The sequence below is a fragment of the Schistocerca cancellata genome, chromosome 1, assembly GCF_023864275.1.
Source record: "Schistocerca cancellata isolate TAMUIC-IGC-003103 chromosome 1, iqSchCanc2.1, whole genome shotgun sequence".
Classification (NCBI taxonomy): Eukaryota; Metazoa; Arthropoda; class Insecta; order Orthoptera; family Acrididae; genus Schistocerca; species Schistocerca cancellata.
This window is the reverse complement of record NC_064626.1, coordinates 206,376,087-206,398,151: the sequence shown is the minus strand read 5'-3', so window position 1 is coordinate 206,398,151 and position 22,065 is coordinate 206,376,087. Positions and strand designations below refer to the sequence as shown.

The following is a 22,065-nucleotide window of genomic DNA, read 5'->3' as shown; positions in this document are numbered from 1 at the left end:
AGGGGGGAGGAGGAGGAGGAGGGGGAGGAGGGGGGAGGAGGAGGGGGAGGAGGAGGAGGGGAGGAGCATGAGGGGGTAGGAGGAGGGGGGGGATGAGGAGGAGGGGGGGAGGGGAGGAGGGGGGGGAGGAGGAGGGGGAGGAGGAGTGGGATGGGGAGGGGGAGGGGGGGGAGGAGGAGTGGGGAGGAGGAGGAGTGGGGAGGAGGAGGAGTGGGGAGGAGGAGGAGGGGAAGGAGGAGGAGGAGGGGGAGGAGGAGGAGGAGGAGGAGGAGGAGGAGGAGGAGAAGGAGGGGGGAGGAGGAGGAGGAGGGGGGAGGAGGGAAACTAAATGAAGTTTCACAAGTTGAGAAGGTACAGGATGTGTTTTCAGTGATTACAATATCGAGTCAAACTAACAAGGAACTTGGCAGTATCATCCCATTTATCAGTAAGATGTTCCACCCCATCTGGCCTAGATGCAAGCACTGATGCAAGTGGGAAGGGTGTCAAAGCCGTTGTAACCTCTCCTAAGACAAGCTGTCTCATAGCTGTTGTAAATGGCCCACGATATTCAGGATACCGGCACTGGGATCGGGTTGACACCTGACCTCGCCCCACACATGTTCTATCAGGGACAGCTTAGGGGATCTTGCAGGCCACAGGAGTTTCTCACAATCACATCAAGAATTCATAGAGACGTGTGCCATGTGTGGCCAAGCATTGTTATGTTAAAAATGGCATCATAATACTGTCACACGAGAGGTAACACATAAGGACACATGATGTCTGACACCAATTTGCAGTCAGAGTTCTTTCAAGCACTACCAGCCTCGAGCTGAGGTCATAACTGATGGCTTTCCACACAAGAACACCAGAAGTAGCACTGCTGTGCCTCTGCAAAACAACGGAAGAATAGGACCTCTCCTCACGTCATCATCATACTCACTGACCACGGTCATCCAAGATGGTGTAAAACTGATTCATTGCCGAACACGATTCAACACGATTTATCAGCAGTCCATGCTCACTGGTCATGGCACCACTCCAAACACAACCATTTGTGTTGTATTAATAGCAGCCTATGCACGGGACGGCAATATTATTCCTTGTTCTTGAGCTGCAGCTGCAGACATGAAGATGATACGATGTGCTTAGCGCACAATACAGGGATCCTCCCTTGTGAAAGTCAAACATGGTCAACCAGAACCATGACAACAAGCATGCCTTCCTTCACATTCCGATGCAGCCCAACGTCGGGCGAGTGTGACATTTAAATGTTCCACAAATGTGAATACTGCAAGATTTGAACAGCCGGCCAAATAGAGACCCACAAAGAGTCCCCTTTCAGTCACTGTAAGATGCTGATGATATAGTCGTACACAAATACTCGTTATGTCTGTGTCCTCTGCACTCACTCAATGTCTGACGCTGTTCACACCACTTACACTGCGTCTCTCCCCCATGGATCATCAGGTACATTTTCTCCAGTGTTTTGGAAGAAATTAGAAATCTGATTTTTGCAATGTGTAGCTGGAGTTGGCTCAAACAAGTCCTGCTCAACATTTCCTTCATATGGCACCCAGCACTGACAAAATGTCAGTTTGTTTCCCATTACAGACATAATGAATTTTGAATTGGAGTTTTACGTTTCCAGTTGGTAGAATGGTCCCAAATTAATGTGTTCTTAGTTTTTATCAATATGTACTAACAGGGACAGTAAAAGAAGAATAACCAGTATTCCAGCAGTGACGGAGCAGTATTTCTGCATGGTAGTAGCACTCAGTGTGGGCCAGGGTAGTGCTGTCGCTGCTGGAGTACTGTTATTCTTTGTCTTTTACTGTCCCTGTTAATACACATCAATTAAACAAATATCACCCCAGATTAAGTTGGGACAGCTCTGCTGAATGGGCATGTAACAAAATTAAAGTTTTTGTTAGTTGTGGTGTACTTTTTGTTTAGCAGTAATATTTCATCATGAGGACTGTGTTGGAATTTTCTTACCATGCTGTTACATCTAGCAGTGTTTATGCAGCCTCAATAAAGTTTCCATGTCTTCCTTCATTTAAGGTTTGGAGTTTGTTTGTATCCATTATACATATTTCCACTCAGGAATGCAAGGAGGCACTGAAGCATGTAATCTTGCAAGCACTGAAAGTGATAGGCGTATATCACAGGCTTAAGAAATTCAGTGACAACAAGCACTGTACTCTCAGTCAACAAGAAGTAATGATAGCAGGTTCTCCTAAAGGCCTTTACTTCAGTTGCAGTGTCAGTAAATAACTTTGGATTCTGGGCGTGGCACTGAAGTTCCTATTTCATTGTTGACACATGTAAATGTAGTGAAGAGAATTGTGGCACGGAAAGGCTCCATCACAAAGCAAGTTAAAAATGCCTGACAAAGTCAGATACAGACATCTCGACAGTGGCGGGAAACTCGGTATGTGAGATGTCGCAAATATTCTGAAAGATTTCTTCAGAGAGCTTCCAGAATCACTCCTGCCATACATTTATTATGATATTTTTACAGGTTGCTTGCTGTTAAAAGAAATTAAAGTAGAGACAGTTCTTATGACATGCTTGCTTCTAACAAAAGCACACTTCTCGTCACTATAATACATAATGTGGATCTTTCATGAAATTGCATCACAATCCGAAGTGAATAAAATGGACACAAAAAAGTCTAGCTATAATTTAGTCCCCCCTCTATTAAGCCAGTGGGTGAAAATGTGATTACCAATCCATGAAGGTCGGTTTTTTCAGACACTGTTTGAGAATACATCTGAAATTGCTTTATTGCCAGATGGCTTCTGTGTCCCACAGTGCCACACCAATGTTGGATTTGAATGATGAAGGAAGTACAAAAAAAAAAGAAAAACAGCTCATTTACAAGGGTGATAAATGGTTTCAAGATAGTTATGGACGACTTTCACCAAATGTGTGTGAGAACGCTATTCAACACAAGATTTCTCCACAGGAGTAATGAAATATAAGAAACCAAAATTAATACCAGTATCAATAAGTACTTTCTCAAACAAGGCCAGTCCAGCAACAAAGTCAAGAATCCCACTGAATAAGATAATGAAAATTATTTTCACAGGTTACTCAAGATGACAGAAGTGGGAACGTTCGGATCATATATACAACATCAAACAGTCAAATGAAGTGATTGGCTGCAAAAGCCTACTAGTATGGAAACTCAATGGAGTACAGCTCTCTGGAGCTGGAGCCACCAAAGCCGACTACAATCAATTGATATTTATGATCCTTCAGAATCTAGCCATCTCTCAGCACTTCTTCAGGAAACTTCGTTTCTCCCGATTCCACTGTAAACTAAACAGACTGTGATATAAATAAGGCAAGATTGTAATGCCACAGCCTGATTCTGTTGAGTTTGGACGTACGTAGATACGAAAATAGGTATGCACTACAATCACATAAATGAACAAAACTCCAAATTGCCGTACTGAGAAAATAGTTACGATACGATGCAATAGTATAAGGGAAACTACTATTCTACACGCGCAATAAATATAGACACAATACCATATGTTGGTATTTCGTCCAGTAAGAGAAAATACATTCTTTTACCGCAGTGATTTAATTTCGTTCAAATTAAACCAGTATTTATCCACAAGTAGTGTTAACTGTTCCTATAATACATTATTAGTACGAAACTTCTGTTGACACGTCGCGATCTTACTTGACTCTAAACACGTCAAGAAATAATCAGGTAGGCTACACATTTGAAATAAATTTCTCTTACGTTCCTCAAATATAGACAGCGACAAAATACGGAACTGTTGTTATATATTTTTAAGGAAAGCTTAGGTTCCAAAATCTTTGCCCGCCACCGTCTGTATGTACTTCACACTGGACTTCATTAGTCAATTCTTGTAAAATTTGCCCCTCGCGCCGAACGTAAACACACAGAATCACAGATGATCATGATAGTAAAGCGAAAACTGCTCTTACAGCACTTCTGCCAGAACACACGCCCAACCAATGACAGGCCAGAATGACGCAGCCAATCGCGTGAGGCGCGTAGCGCGCTTGCCTTGAAATTCTACCGCGTTTAATCATACAATGTAGGCTTTCACGGCCGGTGTTGTCTTCAGTTGAAACTTCCGGGCTGAGAGGCCGTGGTCGATGTATAAAACTTCCACCTAACGTTTAGTCTCATCTGCAGGAGTCATCTTCTATTGTTATGGCTGTTTTCTGTAATTTGACAGCTGTGTTCACACTCTGTACATTTGTTCTCCGCAAAAGAATTCCGTAGCTATGAACTGACTGTACAGATGAATAGCATGTAACGAGAAGACTCTGGCTGTCACACACTGACTAGAAGACTCTAAAATTATAACATGCTGATGACATTATGTCTGCAAGTATCTTGGTGGGTTCATATCGTTTCAACTGAGAATCAATATTTATTCCCAGAAATTTTGGTTTGTTAGGCATTCTGCAGAGGTTCCATCTACATTTAATTTAACAGGCGTTGGCACTCTACGAACTGTAATTCATAACATTAGTTTTCGTTTTGTGCTGTGTCACTGTATTGTGTACCGAGCAGTTGTTAACTTCGTTGAGGATTTCACTTTGTATTTTTACCTGCAAGGAGTTCTCTTGTTTGTTTTCGCAGTGACTTTAATATTTCTGTCGTCAGCAAAGACAATTTCTTTCCATTACTAATACTACAGTAAAAGCTACTGACGTACGAACAGTAATAGCCCTAATATGCTACGCCGAGGGATCATATCTTGATGTGTTTTGGTTCAGATAATCGAAGGGCTCGGAGAGATATAGTCATAAGCCACAACTTTCACGAAATTGAGTTTTTCATGTTGCGGCGTTCTTAACAATGTCTTCTTCACAATGTGTTTAAAAAGTTCCATGTTACTGCAACAGATGGCAGGCTATGATGGAGTGCAGTTCTATGCTGTGTCATCTGATGGTAGTTTCAGAAGATACATAGTCACAAGCCACGGCAAAATGACAGGTGGGTCAGGAACGTCTGAAGCGTCTTCGGGTCTTCAACGCATATTTGACACAGACAGTAGTGGAAGTGAAGAGCTTGACCCTTTGGATCCTGACAGTGATGAATCTTGGCATCCATCGAACAGCAGTTCCAGCTCAGATAATGTTTCGGTAAGTATATAAAACGGTTTATTTCTGGTGATTAATATCCTGTGGCTTGTGACTTTGTTTCTCTCAACATTGTCAACGCATTTGACAGCCATCCTGTGTGTTAATGATGAAACTTGATGGGCACATTTATATTGCTGCTTAATGGTGCAATAATGTAGTTTCAAAGGTAAAAGATGTGTAAAAAATATTTTCTCATTAATGTGATTTTAGCGAAATTTAATGTTTTGTGTGGCTTATGACTATATCTCACGCAAATTCTTAGACTATTTTGCTCTTCATATTATAGCTTGAAATAAGTAGAATAAATGAAGAATCACCCGAAAAACCAAAGCCTTCACGGAAAAGAAAGCGAAATATTGATCAGTGGAAGAAAAATAAAGCAAAACGTCGACGAAATGCTGGTCAGCAGTATAAGTCTTTAAAAACCCACAAGACTGTTCAGGCTGCTACTATAGGAAGTCTCTGTACTTGTTTAAATAAATGCTTGACAAAACTGCTTGGAGAGGAAGAAAACATTTTTCATTCATTTTAGGACATAGGAAACTTTAATGCCCAGAATACTTACCTGATGAGCTGTATGAAAATGGAACCGAAAAAGTGGAGGTTTGTTCACTATTTAAATAAAAGTCGTTCAATATTTTGTATATTTACTTCATTTTGTTATATTTGTCATAATTTCTTTCAAAGCTGTCCAAAATAGACTTCCAAGAAAATATAATCCAGGGATGTTACATTTTCTTATAATGTGAGGGTATGTGGAATAAAAGTCATGATCTGCAAGGAAGCTTTCGTAAGGTTTCATGGCTTACAGATACATGCACGAAGAGTGAGGAATTTGCAACATCAAATGAAGCAGGGATTTGCAGTGCCAAAAGAAGATGGAAGAGGTTTGTATGTTACTCTGTGCTATAAGTTAGGGATGTACTCAAACTGAGTACTATACAAATATTTCTGTTAGGAAGAGGGTATAAGCTCATCTTTTTTTTCTTTCAGGAAAACATGGAAACTACCCACATAAATTTCAAGACGAAGCTGTACAAAGTGTTAGAGAATTTCTCAACGCCATACCAAAATATAACAGCCATTACAGTAGGCAACAGAACCCCAATAGAGTGTATTTGGATTGTGATATCAGCAAGCACTGCTTCCTTATTTCGAGATAAATACTCAGAATACTGCAAGGAAAAGCAGGTTCCTGCAGTATCTGAAAGTAAATTCAGAGAAATTTTCGTATCTGAATTTAACATAGGCTTCAAACTACCAATAAGTGACACCTGTTCAAAATGTGATGGATTTCTAATTACAATAAATAACTCAGAATTATGTGCAGAAGTCACAGAAAAGAAACAACAATATGAACTGCATCTCAAAAAGGCTGACAGAGGACAAAATATGATTGCGTCTTTAACTGCTCTGGCTAAAGAAAATTCGAAAGAGCATCAAATGATAGCAGTGGATATGCAGCAAACGTTCCCCACACCTAAGCTAACAGTTGCTCCAGCATTTTACAAGAGGAAAATACGGACATACAACTATGGTATCCATGACTGTGAATCAAATAAGGCTTATATGTTTCTGTGGAGCGAGAAAGATGGAGGACGGGGTTCAGATGAGTTTGGGAGCTGCTTATTGAAGTACTTGGAGATAACGAGTCCTCAGACAAAACATCTCCATATAATCAAAGACAACTGCAAGGGTCAGGCAAAGAATTGGACTATTATTGCTTTGGAAAGGTTCCTTGTTGCTACCAAAAGATTTGATTCTGTCCAGCATTACTTCCCTGTGGTAGGTCACACCACATTGCGATCGTGATTTTGGTAGCATTGAACGGTATGCAAGAAACAGACGTCCAATAGTGCACACTCCAGATCAATGGGCAGAAGTAATAAATTCTGCGAGTCCAAAACATTTCATTGTAACTAAAATGGAAAGAGAAGACTTCAGAAGTTTGGAAAGACTGAAGGCATTGATCTCAAAACGTACAGAATCCACGACTGGAGACCCCCACCGTTTCAGTGAAGCTACTCAATTTAAGTTTGAGTCTGAAGATCCCTTCAAGCTAAGTGTAAAGCACTCTTATTCAGACATAGGAGCTTTCATGTCAGTGGATATTCGTGTCAAAAAGAAAGGAAGGATAGTCGAGCCAAATCCATATCAGCTGCCAATAAAGCACAGAAAGCTACTACCAATTAACCAGAAAAATATTGATGATGTACTGTCTCTTATGCCATACATACCTGCAGCAAATCAAGATTTCTTTCGGTCATGTACTGGAAATAACGTGTACAATGATGAGGTAGAGGAAGTTCCTTGATGTAACTATATCAATGAAAAAGTAATTTATACATCTCAGATACCTGCTATGTATACATTAATGTGTAAACATTATATATTCTGCTTGCTGTGTAAGAGTAGTAAAAATAAATCCTTACAAATTCATACTTTATGTTTTAAACAATTTTTTGGGAGATACAGTCATAAGCCACCATTGACTACATCTTAATTAGAATCATTCTAAAATTAATATTTTATAGCATGCAGAGAGTTGACTATTTAACAACATGCTTTACAAGTGTTAAGCAAGTGTTTGCAGTAGAAATAAAGTTTCTATTTTGTATTAAACATTTTCAGACCTCTGAGGAACTTTAAACTCGCTGTATCTCAAAACTACTTCAACGTGGCTTATGACTATATCTCTCTGACCCCTTCAATTGTTTTAGTAAAAGTTTAGACTTATTTGAGGTATGTGTTATCTTTACTCTTTGTAACAGATCTAGTAAGTGTCCGCCCCCGGTAGCTGAATGGTGCCAGCACGGTAGCTTATATGTATATTTAAGGGCAGTAGCCGGAATACCTCAGAAGATGTCTCCTGCAGATGGAGACGAAACGTTAGGTGGAAATTTTATACATCAACCACGGCCTCTCAGCCCCGAAGTTACAACTAAAGTCTACCGCGTTTCTTCGGTTGAATGTTCGTGAGTTATGATGGATAGCGGAGAGCCTAACATGATAAGTTTTGAAGAGAACTTTACGCACGAGGAAAAGACTGGAATTCTTGAAAGTGTTTTGTTAGTTTTGCTTCATTATTACACTTTTGTATTGCGTTTCCACAGAAAATTTTGATGCCATAGAAAACATTATTGTTTGATGTGAAGTGAAACTGACGGGAAACTGGAGGAAGTAAAATTCCTGGTAGCTGCTGAAAATGAGAATGATTTTAAGCAATGGGTACTTGAGTTTCAGTCTTTCTCGAAAAGTACGTACAGCATTAGATCAACTGATCCTGCATCAGAACAGAAAATAATTTTTGACCAGCGTCTGCGTTGTCAGCACAACACTAACTGTGAACACATACATGATCCAGCTGTACGTAAGGTAACCAAAAATACAAACTGTCGTTCAAAGCTGGCAGTTACTATACACGCTATGAAGAAAAGATATAGAAGGAAATGTAAACGGAAAGGTGATTTCTTGCCTGAAATGCTGTGTAAAATAAATTTAACATTAAATCATAACCACAGTTTAGGAAGTGCTACATTCTTAATCTTAAGAAAATCATCAAGTGACGTGACGAATAAGTTGATTAGTCTATTCAAAAAAGGCTATTCACCAGCTGCTGCTTTCGAGGCTATCAAAATCGAAATTCAGATGAATGAGCCAAGTTATTCTTTAGTACTTGCAGATGCTCAGACTATAATTATAGTTATCATTTGTACCAAAGTGTTTTTAAGAAAGACTGAGGCACAGTAGACTTTAACAGTGAAGAAGAGGAACCGTTTTTCCAAAAAAATATATGATTATAGTGTTAAAATTGGAAGTGTGTTTGCTAAATTGTTCACCAGTAAGGGCAATTACTATGTAATATGGCAAGAAACATTTTTCATATGTTGTTTTTCAATAGTGATTAGAGTTTATTAAGAAAATTTTGATTATTTAATATTCTTTTTCAGCATTTTCTCATCCCTGGCAATATGTGTAGATAAATATATACAAAAGTCACACCACAAGTAGCATTTATGGGCCCTACTGGTGGTGTCGATCAAACTATCAGTAGACTATTTGTGATTCTCACACACAGTGATTGTGGAGGCCTACTACCACTTGGGACACTAATCACTTTGTCTGAAATTTGTGGTATTGTAGAAATTGGTTTTCAGCTTCTGAAGAAGACTATAGGTGAAAATCTGTTTTGTGGACATATCTATGGTCCAAACATTTTCTTAACTGATGATTCACAAGCAGAACAATCTGCTATTCTCAGTTCCTTTCCTTCATCTGAAGTTCTGCTGTGCATCTTCCACGTGCTCCAAGCTGTTTGGAGGTGGCTATCAAAAAGTACTTAGTACTCGCAGTACTTAGAAAATTAATTATTGGAGAAGGTGGAAACTGTGGGTGTTGTCCTATTGCAATGACCTACTTATGCAAGGCAACCACACAAGTAATTATTCTGAGGCACTAATTAAAATTATAAAAGACATAGTATATGACAGAGTGCATCCTTTAATGTTGTCCAGATGTTTGAGTCCACAACAACAAAATTTAAGTTATATTTTGTGAGAAGACTGCTTGATGCAGCCAAAAATAGGCAAAGGCACAGTGTTTCCAACAGGCCAGTAAAGCAGCTACATAGGGTGTGCTAAACAAAATTAAGATGATAGAGAAAAATGTTTTCCTTGTACCAAGTGAGAGTCAATACAATCACCAATATTTTGTTAACATAGATTGGCATATGTTTAGAAGGAAACACAGGAAAAATATGTAAACACATGGTTTGGGCAAGTATTGTTTCTCCTTCAGAAAAACACATTGACCCAACAGGCTATGAAGATTCTATCATCTAATAACCACAAATGAAGAACCTCCTGCAGGATTGCTGGAACTTTGGTGTGGAACAACTAGCGGTTCCACAGAACTGAATGCTTTAAAAAATGACAGAACATGTATTTCAACAGTACTGGAAATGGAAGAAAGAGTGAAAGAGTTACCTCTCACTTCAGGTTGTTCATCCAAAAGAACAGAGGAATTAGTGTCAAAAATTCATGGAATATTCAAAGATTTTGCAGACAAATCACCAGACAAAATGGCCAACTGCGAAAAAATTAAAGCGCTTACTGCATTTGCCTCTCACTGTTCAAATTTTGGAGCAGGTAATACATAATTTCTTATGAATCTGTTCTGTAAGGAGAATATAATCTCATATTTTGTGATATCTGTATTCTTTGTTGCATAATAGAAAAGGAAAAATACTGTAAAATACATTCCTGGGCAGCCAACAGCACTAAGCAGAAGAAACACAAATATTCCAGGGTACAGAAATATGACTGCAGGAAGACTGAGATCTTCGATCTGTCTAAAAAGTATACTTATAAATTTTCCAACACAGTTAAAAGTCTTTCATTAAAATTAAATTAATAAATTTATTGGGGTTGTTGGGAGGTAACCTATGTTAAAAAAACTTAAATGTTTCCTTCCAAAAATAAGACTTTTGGCCTCAGTTAAGTTTGTTTTTAAATAATAAGTACTTAGGTGTTAAAAATATTTAATATTTACGTCCTAGTGAAAGTGAAAATTGATGCTCAGCTGAAATTTTAACTCAGATCTTCACTTCTGAGCAGCAGTGCACTTCCCATTGTGCTGCTGGCCACACCTGCCACAGACAGATCACAGTTTTCTCATTCAGCTGACTTTTGTTAGGAATTAGTCACTTTGGATGCTGTATTAACTAAAAATCAGTACAATATTTTTCTAAATACCGTAAACTGGGATGAGATTGGTCCTGCAGGGTAACATTGTTCCAATGTGGGTAGTTTGTTATAAATTGCTTTCCTGACACAACTAGTGGGGAAATTATGATTTTCATGGTTGGCACGTGTTGTAGAATGCATGTTGTCAACATAGGAACCAGAGTTTGAAGCTCAGGAAAATTCCACTAGAGGCGGTACTAGTTTGTTTTGGATGGATAATTTTGTAGCGAAAAAGTCGTCTGGGAACTTTCATATCTGTGACCCACAAAACAATGGACAAAACACCTGGTAAGCAAGCATTTGGTGCTTAATATTGTGCTTATAAAGTTCCAGTTTGCATTTTAATGCTGAGAGCTCACATTTTTCGAATAATTGAGATGTATGTCAAAGAGGTAACTTTGAGGTTAGAGAGGGGTGACTTTGGTCCTGGAACAATGTCACCCCATTGATTGCATTAATATCAAATAGTTGACATTGGACATGAGTAAAATAAAATTGAAGTGAGTAAAATAAAATTTAACTGACTTTCTGAACCTGAAATGTCTTATATGTGTTACATTTTTCACCTTTCAGTTCACAATGCCCAGAAAACACAAACGTGAGCTTGGATCTCGTTCATATGTGGACTATTCACCTGAAACTTTACAAAAATGCCTGGAAGACATAAAATGCAAGCGCCTGACACATCGTGCAGGTGCAGAGAAATATGGAATACCTCGCAGTACCATTATAAATAAATTAAAGGGTGTACGAAGCTCTATTATTGGAGGGCCAAGGGTGTTTACTCAAGAGGAGAAGTAGGGTTTCAAGAACCATATCTTGAAAGTTGCATAATTTGGATTTCCTGTGACTAAAACAGACTTAAGATTCTGTGTCAAATATTTCTTATTGAAAACAGGCAGAAGTGTCCCCAAATTTAAGAATGGCATGCCAGGGCCAGATTGGGTTACTTAATTTTTAAAGCATACGTTTTTCATGTTAGGTGCATTGTGCTGCCACCTAATGCCAGGTACCCCATATCAGCGATCTCAGTATTCATTAGACATCGTGAAAGAGCAGAATGGGGTGCTCTGTGGAACCCTCGGAGATCGAACGTGGTCAGATGGTTGCGTGTCACTTGCGTCATACGTCTGTACACGAGACTTCCACACTCCTAAACATCCCTAGGTCCACTGTTTCTGATGTGATATTCAGGCCGACCTCTTATGTTGACTGACAGAGACAGTTGAAGAGGGCTGTAATGTCTAATAGGCAGACATCTATCCACACCATCACACAGGAATTACAAACTGCTTCAGGATCCACTGCAAGTATTATGACAATTGGGCAGGAGTTGAAATAACTAGGATATCATGGTCGAGTGGCTCTTCGTAAGCCACATATCACGCCGGTAAGTGCCAAATGACGCCTCGCTTGGTGTAAGGAGAGTAAACATTGGACGATTGAAGAGTGGAAAAACATTGTGTGGAGTGACATATCACAGTACACAATGTGGCGATCCAGTGGCAGGGTGTGGGTATGGCAAATGCCTGGTGAACGTCATTTGCCAGTGTGTGTAATGCCAACAGTAAAATTCAGAGGTGATGGTGTTATGATGTGGTTGTGATTTCACGGAGGGGGCTTGAACCCCTTGTTGTTTTGCGTGGCAGTATCACAGCACAGGCTTACACTGATGTTTGAAGCACCTTCTTGCTTCCCACTGTTGAAGAGCAATTCAGGGATAGCAACTGCATCCTTCAACACGATCCTGCGCCTGTTCATAATGCACGGACTGTGGTGGAGTGGTTACACGACAATAACATCCCTGTAATGGACTGGCCTGCACACAGTCCTGACCTGAATCCTATGGAACATCTTTGGGATGTTTTGGAACACCGACTTCATGCCAGGCCTCACTGACCGACATCGATACCTCTCCTCAGTGCAGCACTCCGTAAAGAATGGGCTGCCATTACCCAAGAAACCTTCCAGTACCTGACTGAACGTATGCCTGTGAGAGTGGAAGCTGTCATCAAGGCTAAGAGTGGCCAACACCATATTGAATTCCAGCATTACCGATGGAGGGCGCCACGAACTTGTAAGTCTTCTTCAGCCAGGTGTCCAGATGTATCTATCCAGTCCATGGTCAACTATTGTTTTAAACTGGAGCCATAGTTGCGCTACATGCTCCTGTCCTGTGATAAAAGTTTCAAGTTCCTCATTAAGATATGAAACTACTAGGTTTTGATTTAGTTTAATGAAGATACATATCTTACTGCTTGTTTTAGTTGTCCTTCCTGCTTTGGCAATCATTGTTGTCACAATTGTGTCATGGTAACTGATATAAGTTTCGATGTGGACATCTGTAAAGAGGTCAGGTCTATTTGTTGCCGTTAGATCCAGTACATTTTATCATGAGTGCAGTTCTGAACTATCTGTTCAAGGTAGTTTTCAGAGAACACATTTAGTAATGTCATGCAAAATGTCTTATCGTCTGCACCACTAACAGAATTGTAATTTTCCCAAATTAACTAGTGGATGATTAGAGTCTCCACCAGTGATTGCTGTATCACTGAGGAACTTACGTAGAAAGTGTACTGAGGTTTCCTCTAAGGTTTTCGGTTGCCTCATGGGATGAGCCTGCCCAAAGAGTTTCACATGAAGCTTCAATTTCTATCTTGCTGGATTTGAGTTTCTTGTTTACTGCGACAAATACGCCACCTCCATTTCCCATTTGCCCATCCTTTCGATTCACACTCATATTTTCAGTTTCTGGTTTCAACGAGGTTTTTGTACCTGGTATATGTGAGTTTCACTGCTTTTCAGGAGAAGTTCAAACTCTGACATTTTTTTGTGAATGCTTCAGTAGTTAACCATTAGGATTTGAATACTCTCACCTGTGAGAGGCGTTTATTTCGATCTTACACTGATACTTCGTCGCTTCCTAGGGCCACCATTATCTGACTGTATGGAGAGTCGCCTCATTTAAACAGCATTTGTGTGTGCCCTACACACAGTCAGCTACCTGAGTAGCAGCCTCTGATGTGTAGTGCACATCTGACCTATTTAGGGGAACCCTACAGTTCTCAGTCATAAGCCACGAATACAAGAAGTTGCAGCCTAGTTGTCACAGAACCTTCAAAGTTTCTGGTTCAGTCTTTCAACTCAACTCAGAACCAAAGAGCCAAAATCAGTTCTGGGGACAATGCTGCAAATTGTGAGCATTGTTGAAACTCCCCGTGCAATGCTGGTCTCGTCAACCTTCTCTGCCAGTCGCTGGAGTGACCCAAGTAAGACCTCAGAGCCCAGACGACAGACACCTTACGTTCCAATGTGTGCCACAATCTGCATTTGGTTGCACATTCTTCCCTCAGTGGCTGCCAGAATATACTCTTCAAGATATTGAATGAGGTCCCCAGGCACACACACCGAGTGCACCTGGCGTCCTTTCCTCTCCTGTGGAGCCATAATTCGCCATATGTTTGAACTACTTGATAATTAATAGATCCTCTTGATACCAGACAGAATGGGTTTCCCCTAAACAGGTGAAGTGAATTCAGTGGCTCAGCTTCAGTTTCAGTGAAAGAGAGCACCTCAGACTTGTTGGTCAGGGGGATCAGTACAACACCCTGAGTCCTGCCTAGTCGCCATCCACACTGTACAGGACGCCTTGCTCTACCACTGAAACGCCACTCAGAGTCAAGTTGACAGGTGATGACAGAACCTGCACTTTCTGCAGAGGAGACAGGGTCTACAGGAGCGGATAATGAGAGGTGACACGCCACTCCCTCACTTTAACAACACTGGCAGTCAGATTAATATTCGTATTTTAGGTCATCATCTTGGTGTTCCCCAGTACTACATTTGGTATGCGTAGTTTATGAGATTTTTGCCTTAGGAAATTGTGGGAAAAATGTTCATATAACTGCATGTGTAGCACGTTGCACCCGAGGAGCTGTAGTGGAGGCGACGGAGAACAGGGAGAGAGATGGACTGTGGGGCATAAATGCCTAGAGCAGCGATTTGGCTATGCGAGTGATTCTGGGAAGCAGCACTCGGTGGATTATACCTGCGGAGGGACTTCTGGTTGTAGCGCTCCTCTTTTTTCACTTATGGTCGGAGCAGGAGGGCACCGGATCATAAAAACATTTTACCTGGGTCATGTGGCAGTCAGTCATGAAGGTGGCCAGGTGGCAGAAAATGGGTGGAGGAAATCATTTAGCCGGCCGCGGTAGTCTAGTGGTTCTGGCGCTGCAGTCCGGAACCGCGGGACTGCTACGGTCGCAGGTTCGAATCCTGCCTTGGGCATGGGTGTGTGTGATGTCCTTAGGTTAGTTAGGTTTAAGTAGTTCTAAGTTCTAGGGGACTTATGACCTAAGATGTTGAGTCCCATAGTGCTCAGAGCCATTTGAACCATTTTTGAAATCATTTAAGAGAGATGGCTGTAAACTTAGGTTTTGTGCAAACAGTGGGTAGATGATTCAAATCATGCATTCTCATGTTTGAAACTGGGACAACATGGACAGAGCAGTTGGTCCATGTGTTTAGTGAAGGCAAGCTGTAACTCCCCTGACGCCACGAAGTCTGCAGATCTTTTTTAACAAGCAGCAAAAATATATATATTTCATGCACACGACAGCCTGGGAAGCTTTACAGCCTTATTTCAGAAATGGAAAATTGTCGGCCTGGAAAGATTAGATCTCACTGAAATGAGGGACTGTCGTCCCATCTACGTAGATGTTTATATATTTTTTGCCAAAAACACGACCATGCTTACCATGAAAACAACACATCCCTAGTCTTAAATTCAGGCCAACAAAACAGTCAATAAAAGAAATCCAATGAATAGAGGATAGTTTGTTTGGTTTGTGCAATGTGGAGGTCGTTTCGTTTCTGCTAATTCGACTGCTATACCGAGGCTTGGTGGAAAGTGGTTGTGATTCTTTGCCTTCTTCGTCTCCTGGTCCTTAGTGGGTGAGACTTGTGGTCTGTATCTTGTGGTGGACTAAGAGCCAGTGGTAGTTTCCAACTGTACCGACAGTGGAAATGCATATTATCTCGGGCATACCGTGAGTCACGAGGGTGAGTTTATTCGTCCAGAGTCGGCTGTTTTTGATGTTTGACAATTTCAGCGCGCTCCATTGTGCCTGTGAGTCATATTGGTTTGGACAGACCAGCGAAAAGGTGCACCTCACATTGAAATATGCTGGGAATTCAAGGCTCTGATAAGGCCGCGTGGTTTGCAAATTTTCGTGGACATGTCAGAACATACAGCTGCCGCAGCGCGTCGCTCCTCGCTCACAGCTCGCCGTTTTCTGCCAGCGCAGGAATCAGGGTGAAAGAGTAAAATACTACTACACTGGCATAGGTTTGTTAAATGAGATTCACAGCTCCCAGTTCTCCACTGAACCATAGCTTTTGGTGTACTTGGACGTAGTTGATTCCATTTGAATAGAGTTGGGCCTCACAGTGGATTCATCTAAACAAAGTCAGATTGCGTTATAAAAGGGATTAATTCAGGTGAAAATTTGTATAGCTTCCACCCCCAATGAATGATTTGCCAGTCAAACACCATTCCTTTTCTGATTTGTGTTTATTATTTTTTGTGTAACATTTGTCAGTTTGTTGTAGCTATAAAAGGATTAATAAAACTTGTCACTATTTTTGTAAACTTAAATACGCCACTGTTCTCATTCATACTCACTCAACCATTCACTGGTTTTATTTTACTGTGGTGGTACGTGGGTACACCAGCAATTCAAGGTTCAATGTTATTAAAACAATTAATTTGATTATTAACTTGAGTTCTGAAAGTGACTGTAGGCATAGGCAACAAAAGTGCCATGGGTAAATTCGCTAATCTCATATATAAAAATTAAGAGTGTCGCTCACGATACGAAGCCTATTGTGAAGATAATACGTTCCTCTATTTAAAGATAGTAACATTTAGCATCATTCAAAGTTATATGTACACTACTGGCCATTAAAATTGCTACACCACGAAGATGACGTGCTACAGACGCGAAATTTAACCGACAAGAAGAAGATGCTGTGATATGCAAATGATTAGTTTTTCAGAGCATTCACACGAGGTTGCCGCCGGTGGTGACACCTACAACGTGCTGACATGAGGAAAGTTCCCAACCGATTTCTCATACACAAACAGTAGTTGACCGGCTTTTGCTGGTGAAACGTTGTTGTGACGCCTCGTGTAAGGAGGAGAAATGCGTACGATCACGTTTCCGACTTTGATAATGGTCGGATTGTAGCCTATCGCGATTGCGTTTTATCTATCGCGACATTGCTGCTCGTGTTGGTCGAGATCCAATGACTGTTAGCAGAATATAGAATCCGTGGGTTCAGGAGTGTAATACGGAACCCCGTGCTGGATTCCAGCATCCTTGTATCACTATCAGTCGAGATGAAAGACATCTTATCCGCATGGCTGTAATGGATCGTGCAGCCACGTCTCGATCCCTGAGTCAACAGATGGGGACGTTTGCAAGACAACAACCATCTGCACGAACAGTTCGACGACTTTTGCAGCAGCATGGACTATTAGCTCGGAGACCATGGCTGCGGTTACCCTCGACGCTGCATCACAGACAGGAGTGCCTGCGATGGTGTACTCAGCGACGAACCTGGGTGCACGAATGGCAAAACATCATTTTTTCGGATGAATCCAGGTTCTGTTTACAGCATCGTGATGGTCGCATCTGTGTTTGGCGACATCACGGTGAACGCACATTGGATGCGTGTATTCGCCATCGCCATACTGGCGTATCACCCGGCGTGATGGTATGGGGTGCCATTGGTTACAAGTCTCGGTGACCTCTTGTTCGCATTGACGGCACTTTGAACAGTGGACGTTAAATTCCAGATGTGTTACGACCCGTAGCTCTACCCTCCATTCGATCCCTGCGAAACCCTACATTTCAGCAGGATAATGCACGACCGCATGTTGATTGGTCCTGCACGGGCTTTCTGGATACAGAAAATGTTCGACTGCTGCCCTGGCCAGCACATTCTCCAGATCTCTGACCAATTGAAAACGTCTGGTCAATGGTGTCCGAGCAACTGGCTCGTCACAATACGCCAGTCACTACTCTTGATGAACTGTGGTATCGTGTTGAAGCTGCATCTGTACACGCCATCCAAGCTCTGTTTTACTCAATGCCCAGGCGTATCAAGGCCGTTATTACGGCCAGAGGTGGTTGTTCTGGGCACATATTTCTAAGGATCTATGCACTCAAATTGCGTGAAAATGTAATCACATGTCAGTTCTAGTATGATATATTTGTCCAATGAATACCCATTTATCATCTGCATTTCTTCTTGGTGCAGCAGTTTTAATGGCCAGTAGTGTAGGTTTGAATGCAAGGGACAGCTTGCAATTGGAGACGCTTGGCCAGGATCTCGAGTCATGACACATTTGTGAGGTAGTGAGGTATCTTGGGTGAATAAGCGAGTGTTTTTTGTTTTGTTTTTCCAAAGTGAGGCTGTGGTACACTGAGAACATTTAGACTCGGTTTTAGCGCTGTGAATTGCGTTGTATCTCAGTAATTTGTAGTATGTTGTGGACATTTTATTCAGTGTATGTATTGTCTGTGTCATTGATTTTGTTTATTTTTCATTGCGTTTTGTCAGTGATTTCTGCGTCACTTCTTGTCTGATGTCTGTTTCCTGGGCTTACGGGGACACAGTCGCGAACAGGCTCAAAAAAATCGAATTTTTTTAGTCCTAATCTATGCTCCAATTATTTGGCTACAAAATGCCGTTTGTTTCATACAAATCTGATTATTAGATTCGGAGTTATTAATTTGTTCGTGAAGCATGGAAAATAGCGCCACGTCCATTTTTGCTGTGTCTTGCGCAGTAGTCAGCATTGACTATAGTACAACAATCATTTATGTTCCATGGATATAAATACTCTTTATTTGGATTGCAAGAGAGAATTGTTATTCTGATGTTTGCCAGCCTGTCTGCATTGTCGACTATCATTTGTCAGTTTCTTCATCCTAGTTGTTTACATTTTGGTGATACAAATGTAATGATTTTGTGAAACGTTATAACACAATGGGTAGAATAAGGAAGTTTGGATATAAGCCTATGTTTCGTGGAGATAAATATGTAAAAATAAACCGCAAAACTCCTAGTTTTGAACAGAGGGCAGAAAACCCAGCTAGCACTCTAGCTTATTTCAAGGTGGATATTGAGTTTAGGTTCAGTTGAAAATTCAAGATTGAAAAATCAACCTGTTACACAGTTTACATCAAGCTGTAAAAATTTGGCTTGAATTAAAATAATTTTCCCAAACTTGAAATAAATTTTAATTTCCCTGGAAGCCTGTACAGCAGACGCGCGCGCACCATAGCTTCCATAGACGTCTACAGGAAGCGCCACAAGCGTTTATAAGCCTTGCACTGACTCTGCTAGGTTTACAGCCATTTTACCTTTGTGACGCGCGTTAATGATTGTTGACTGTTGTGAAGTTTGTTTTATACTGGAAAATAGTTCGGTAAGTGTGTGGCGTCTCGTGCCTTACTGCTACACCGGGTCTGAGTGTATTACAGGTACGTTGGTGCATTTTTCTCTAGTGGTACGTTAATATTACAAATGTTAAATATTATAACGTAACGTATAGAAATATCATATTCTTTTATGTAGAAAAATTGAGCCTGGATGAAAATGAAATGGATTACCAGCTAAGAATACATATTACAAGTTGTTCAGCAAAAAGAGGTCATTTTAAACTAGCTCTCTAGTACGTGGCACCAATAAATTAAAACTTAATGTTATTTTACCTTTTTAAAATCTCGCCTTTTTTTGTTCTTTTACATTTCAGTTCCACAGAACTGGTAATTTCTTAAATTCATTTTGATTTCATCTTTTATTTCATTTTGATTCAGTTTTACTCACCAAAAATTATTGTGGGTAGAATAAAAGTCTACATTTTTCTAAACAGTGGATTCCCTATAAGCTTACAGTATGAGGTGTATATCATTTCAAGTAATTGTTTCTTTGTAATTCAGATTAAATGGCCCTGAAACTGTTAAAAATAGTGATGTGTGGCTTCTTCATGAAGTCATCGCAAAATTACCCAAATGTCATCTTTACTTTAAAAATTTCAAACAAAAAGTTATTTCAAATTACTTTAAAACTCTTTGGAATGAAGTCACCAGAAGCAGCTGCTTACTCAGTGACGTTTATACTAGTTAATGATTCTTACTACATCAGTGAGTTTGAAGTTATTTTGCTAATCTGGGGTATAAATTATATTTAGGTTGATCAGTTTCAACTTTTTACATTTTTTATGTTTAGGTATGCCTAACATTTTCTTTTACCTGTTACAGGATCATTATACTGGCAGAAGTCAGCGATATTTGATCCTTCTATGGTCTGTGTGCTGGGGCTGGAGGGCCTTCAGAATAATTAAATTTTAAAATAAAATAATTTTAAACACTTTGAAAATAAAAATTTTTAAACATACATGTCTTGATAATTTTTTTCACACCATTTCCATTCTGATATTCATTTAATTAATTAGGTTCAATAAATTCAGATTAATAATTATATAACTTAAAACAAGCTGTAAATACCAGGCTGTATTCCACGTGTGTAGATACAGCTGGAGCCAAACTTGATAAGTCAAGCTTGAAATATAGCTTGAACTCTGCCAACTTTGATGTTTGTTTCAAGCTTGAATCCAACTAACAGGCCTGAATATTCCAGCTTTGATCAAGCTTATATACTTGAACTTTACATCTGGAAACAAGTCTGAAACCGGCTTACTGTGCTATCTGGGAATAATATTGAAAGTGAAGTCAGTGCGAGTGTCAGTGCTTCAAGCAAGAAGCTTCTAGGTGCTGCCGGTTTTTCAAGTGCCTCTCAAATGCGTGACAATACAATATGTGGTGTGAACAGTGTTTCTGTTGTTACTGACACAAACATTCTGATCTCCATGAGGTTATTACATGAACTTATCGAAAAACACACATATTGTAAAAACTGTGGTGGAAACGTTACTTTGCACGAAGATGTGGTGAAAACCAAGGGAATTGTTTGTAATTTAATTTTGACATGTTTGGAATGTAGCTGTACTGCCAATACAGTGTCATCCCCTGTAACAAGAAGCAGATTATATGAGAACAATATAAGATTAGTGTATGCACTTAGATTTAATGGAAAAGGGCGAAGTGCAGGTGCTGTTTTTTGTGCAGTGATGAACATTCCTCCACCTCCAAGAAAGTCTTATGTTTAAAACAAGACTATTGGTGCTGTTGTAACTCAGGTAAGTGAATCTACAATGTTGAAAGCAGCCAAAGAAGCAGCTCAGTTGAATGATACGAAATCTGACACAAGGCAAATTTCTGCTGGTTTCGATGGCAGTTGGCAGAAACGTGGGCATACATCCCTAAATGGCATTGTGTCAGCAACTTCTTTTGATACTGGGAAGGTTCTGGATATTGAAATTATTACTAAGTTCTGTGACATCTGTAGCAAAAATCCCACTATACAATATGTGTGCAAAAATGACTATGATGGTTCTAGTGGAGGCATGGAAGTGGCTGGTGTTGCTAACATTTTCAAAAGGTCTGTGCAGTCAAGAGGTATCCTCTATACAGACTATCTTGGGGACGGGGACAGGCTTATCAGAAAGTGGTAGAAGATAAACCTTATGGGCCTAGAGTCAAAATTAATAAACTGGAATGTATAGAACATGTACAGAAAAGAATGGGATCACGACTTCTAAAGATATGTAAGGAAAAAAAGTTAGGTGGTAAAGGGGGCCTGACAAAGACTGAAATAGACAGGATCCAGACTTATGGTATGGCCATTAGAAATAACTGCAACAATGTAGAAGCAATGAGGAGAGCCATCTGGGCTATATTCTTTCACAAAATTTCAACAGATGAGGAACCACAACATAACCTTTGCCCACGGGGACCCAACAGCTGGTGCAAATTCAACAACCCAGCTACATCTTCCAGCTATAAGCACAAACATTCAATTCCAGAAAAAATCCTGCTAGACGTTAGCCAACAAGAGCTCTTTAAAAAGTGTCTCCATGGAAAAACTCAAAACCCAAATGAAAGTTTGAATTCTGTCATTTGGACAAGGCTACCAAAAGCTGTTTTCGTTAGAAAAGAAACACTAAAATTTGGTGTTCATGATGCAGTGAAGACTGATGTATTAAGACACTTGGGAACAAAGGATG

At 40.3% G+C, this 22,065-nt stretch overlaps 2 protein-coding genes across 6 annotated transcripts in view; one reads left to right on the top strand and one right to left on the bottom strand.

Moving 5' to 3' along the window:
- Nucleotides 1-3,999, bottom strand: part of LOC126168825 (protein ARV1) — a 45,628-nt gene extending 41,629 nt beyond the window's left edge. The window contains exon 1 of one of the 5 annotated variants that reach the window (XM_049920594.1): nt 3,952-3,999. Coding sequence is in view for 2 of the 5 variants with exons in the window: in XM_049920590.1 (XP_049776547.1) it covers nt 3,523-3,525 (3 nt within the window). In the remaining 3 variants the exon portion in view is untranslated. The other 4 variants (XM_049920592.1, XM_049920593.1, XM_049920590.1 and 1 more) reach the window with 4 other exon arrangements.
- Nucleotides 4,000-5,862: 1,863 nt separating this feature from the next.
- On the top strand, nt 5,863-20,283 carry LOC126164345 (uncharacterized). The gene is made up of 4 exons (XM_049920236.1): nt 5,863-6,011; nt 6,118-6,909; nt 9,282-9,459; nt 20,201-20,283. Exons 1-4 carry the CDS (start codon nt 6,003-6,005, stop codon nt 20,281-20,283), a joined length of 1,062 nt encoding a protein of 353 aa, XP_049776193.1. The 5' UTR covers nt 5,863-6,002.
- Nucleotides 20,284-22,065: the final 1,782 nt, after the last annotated feature.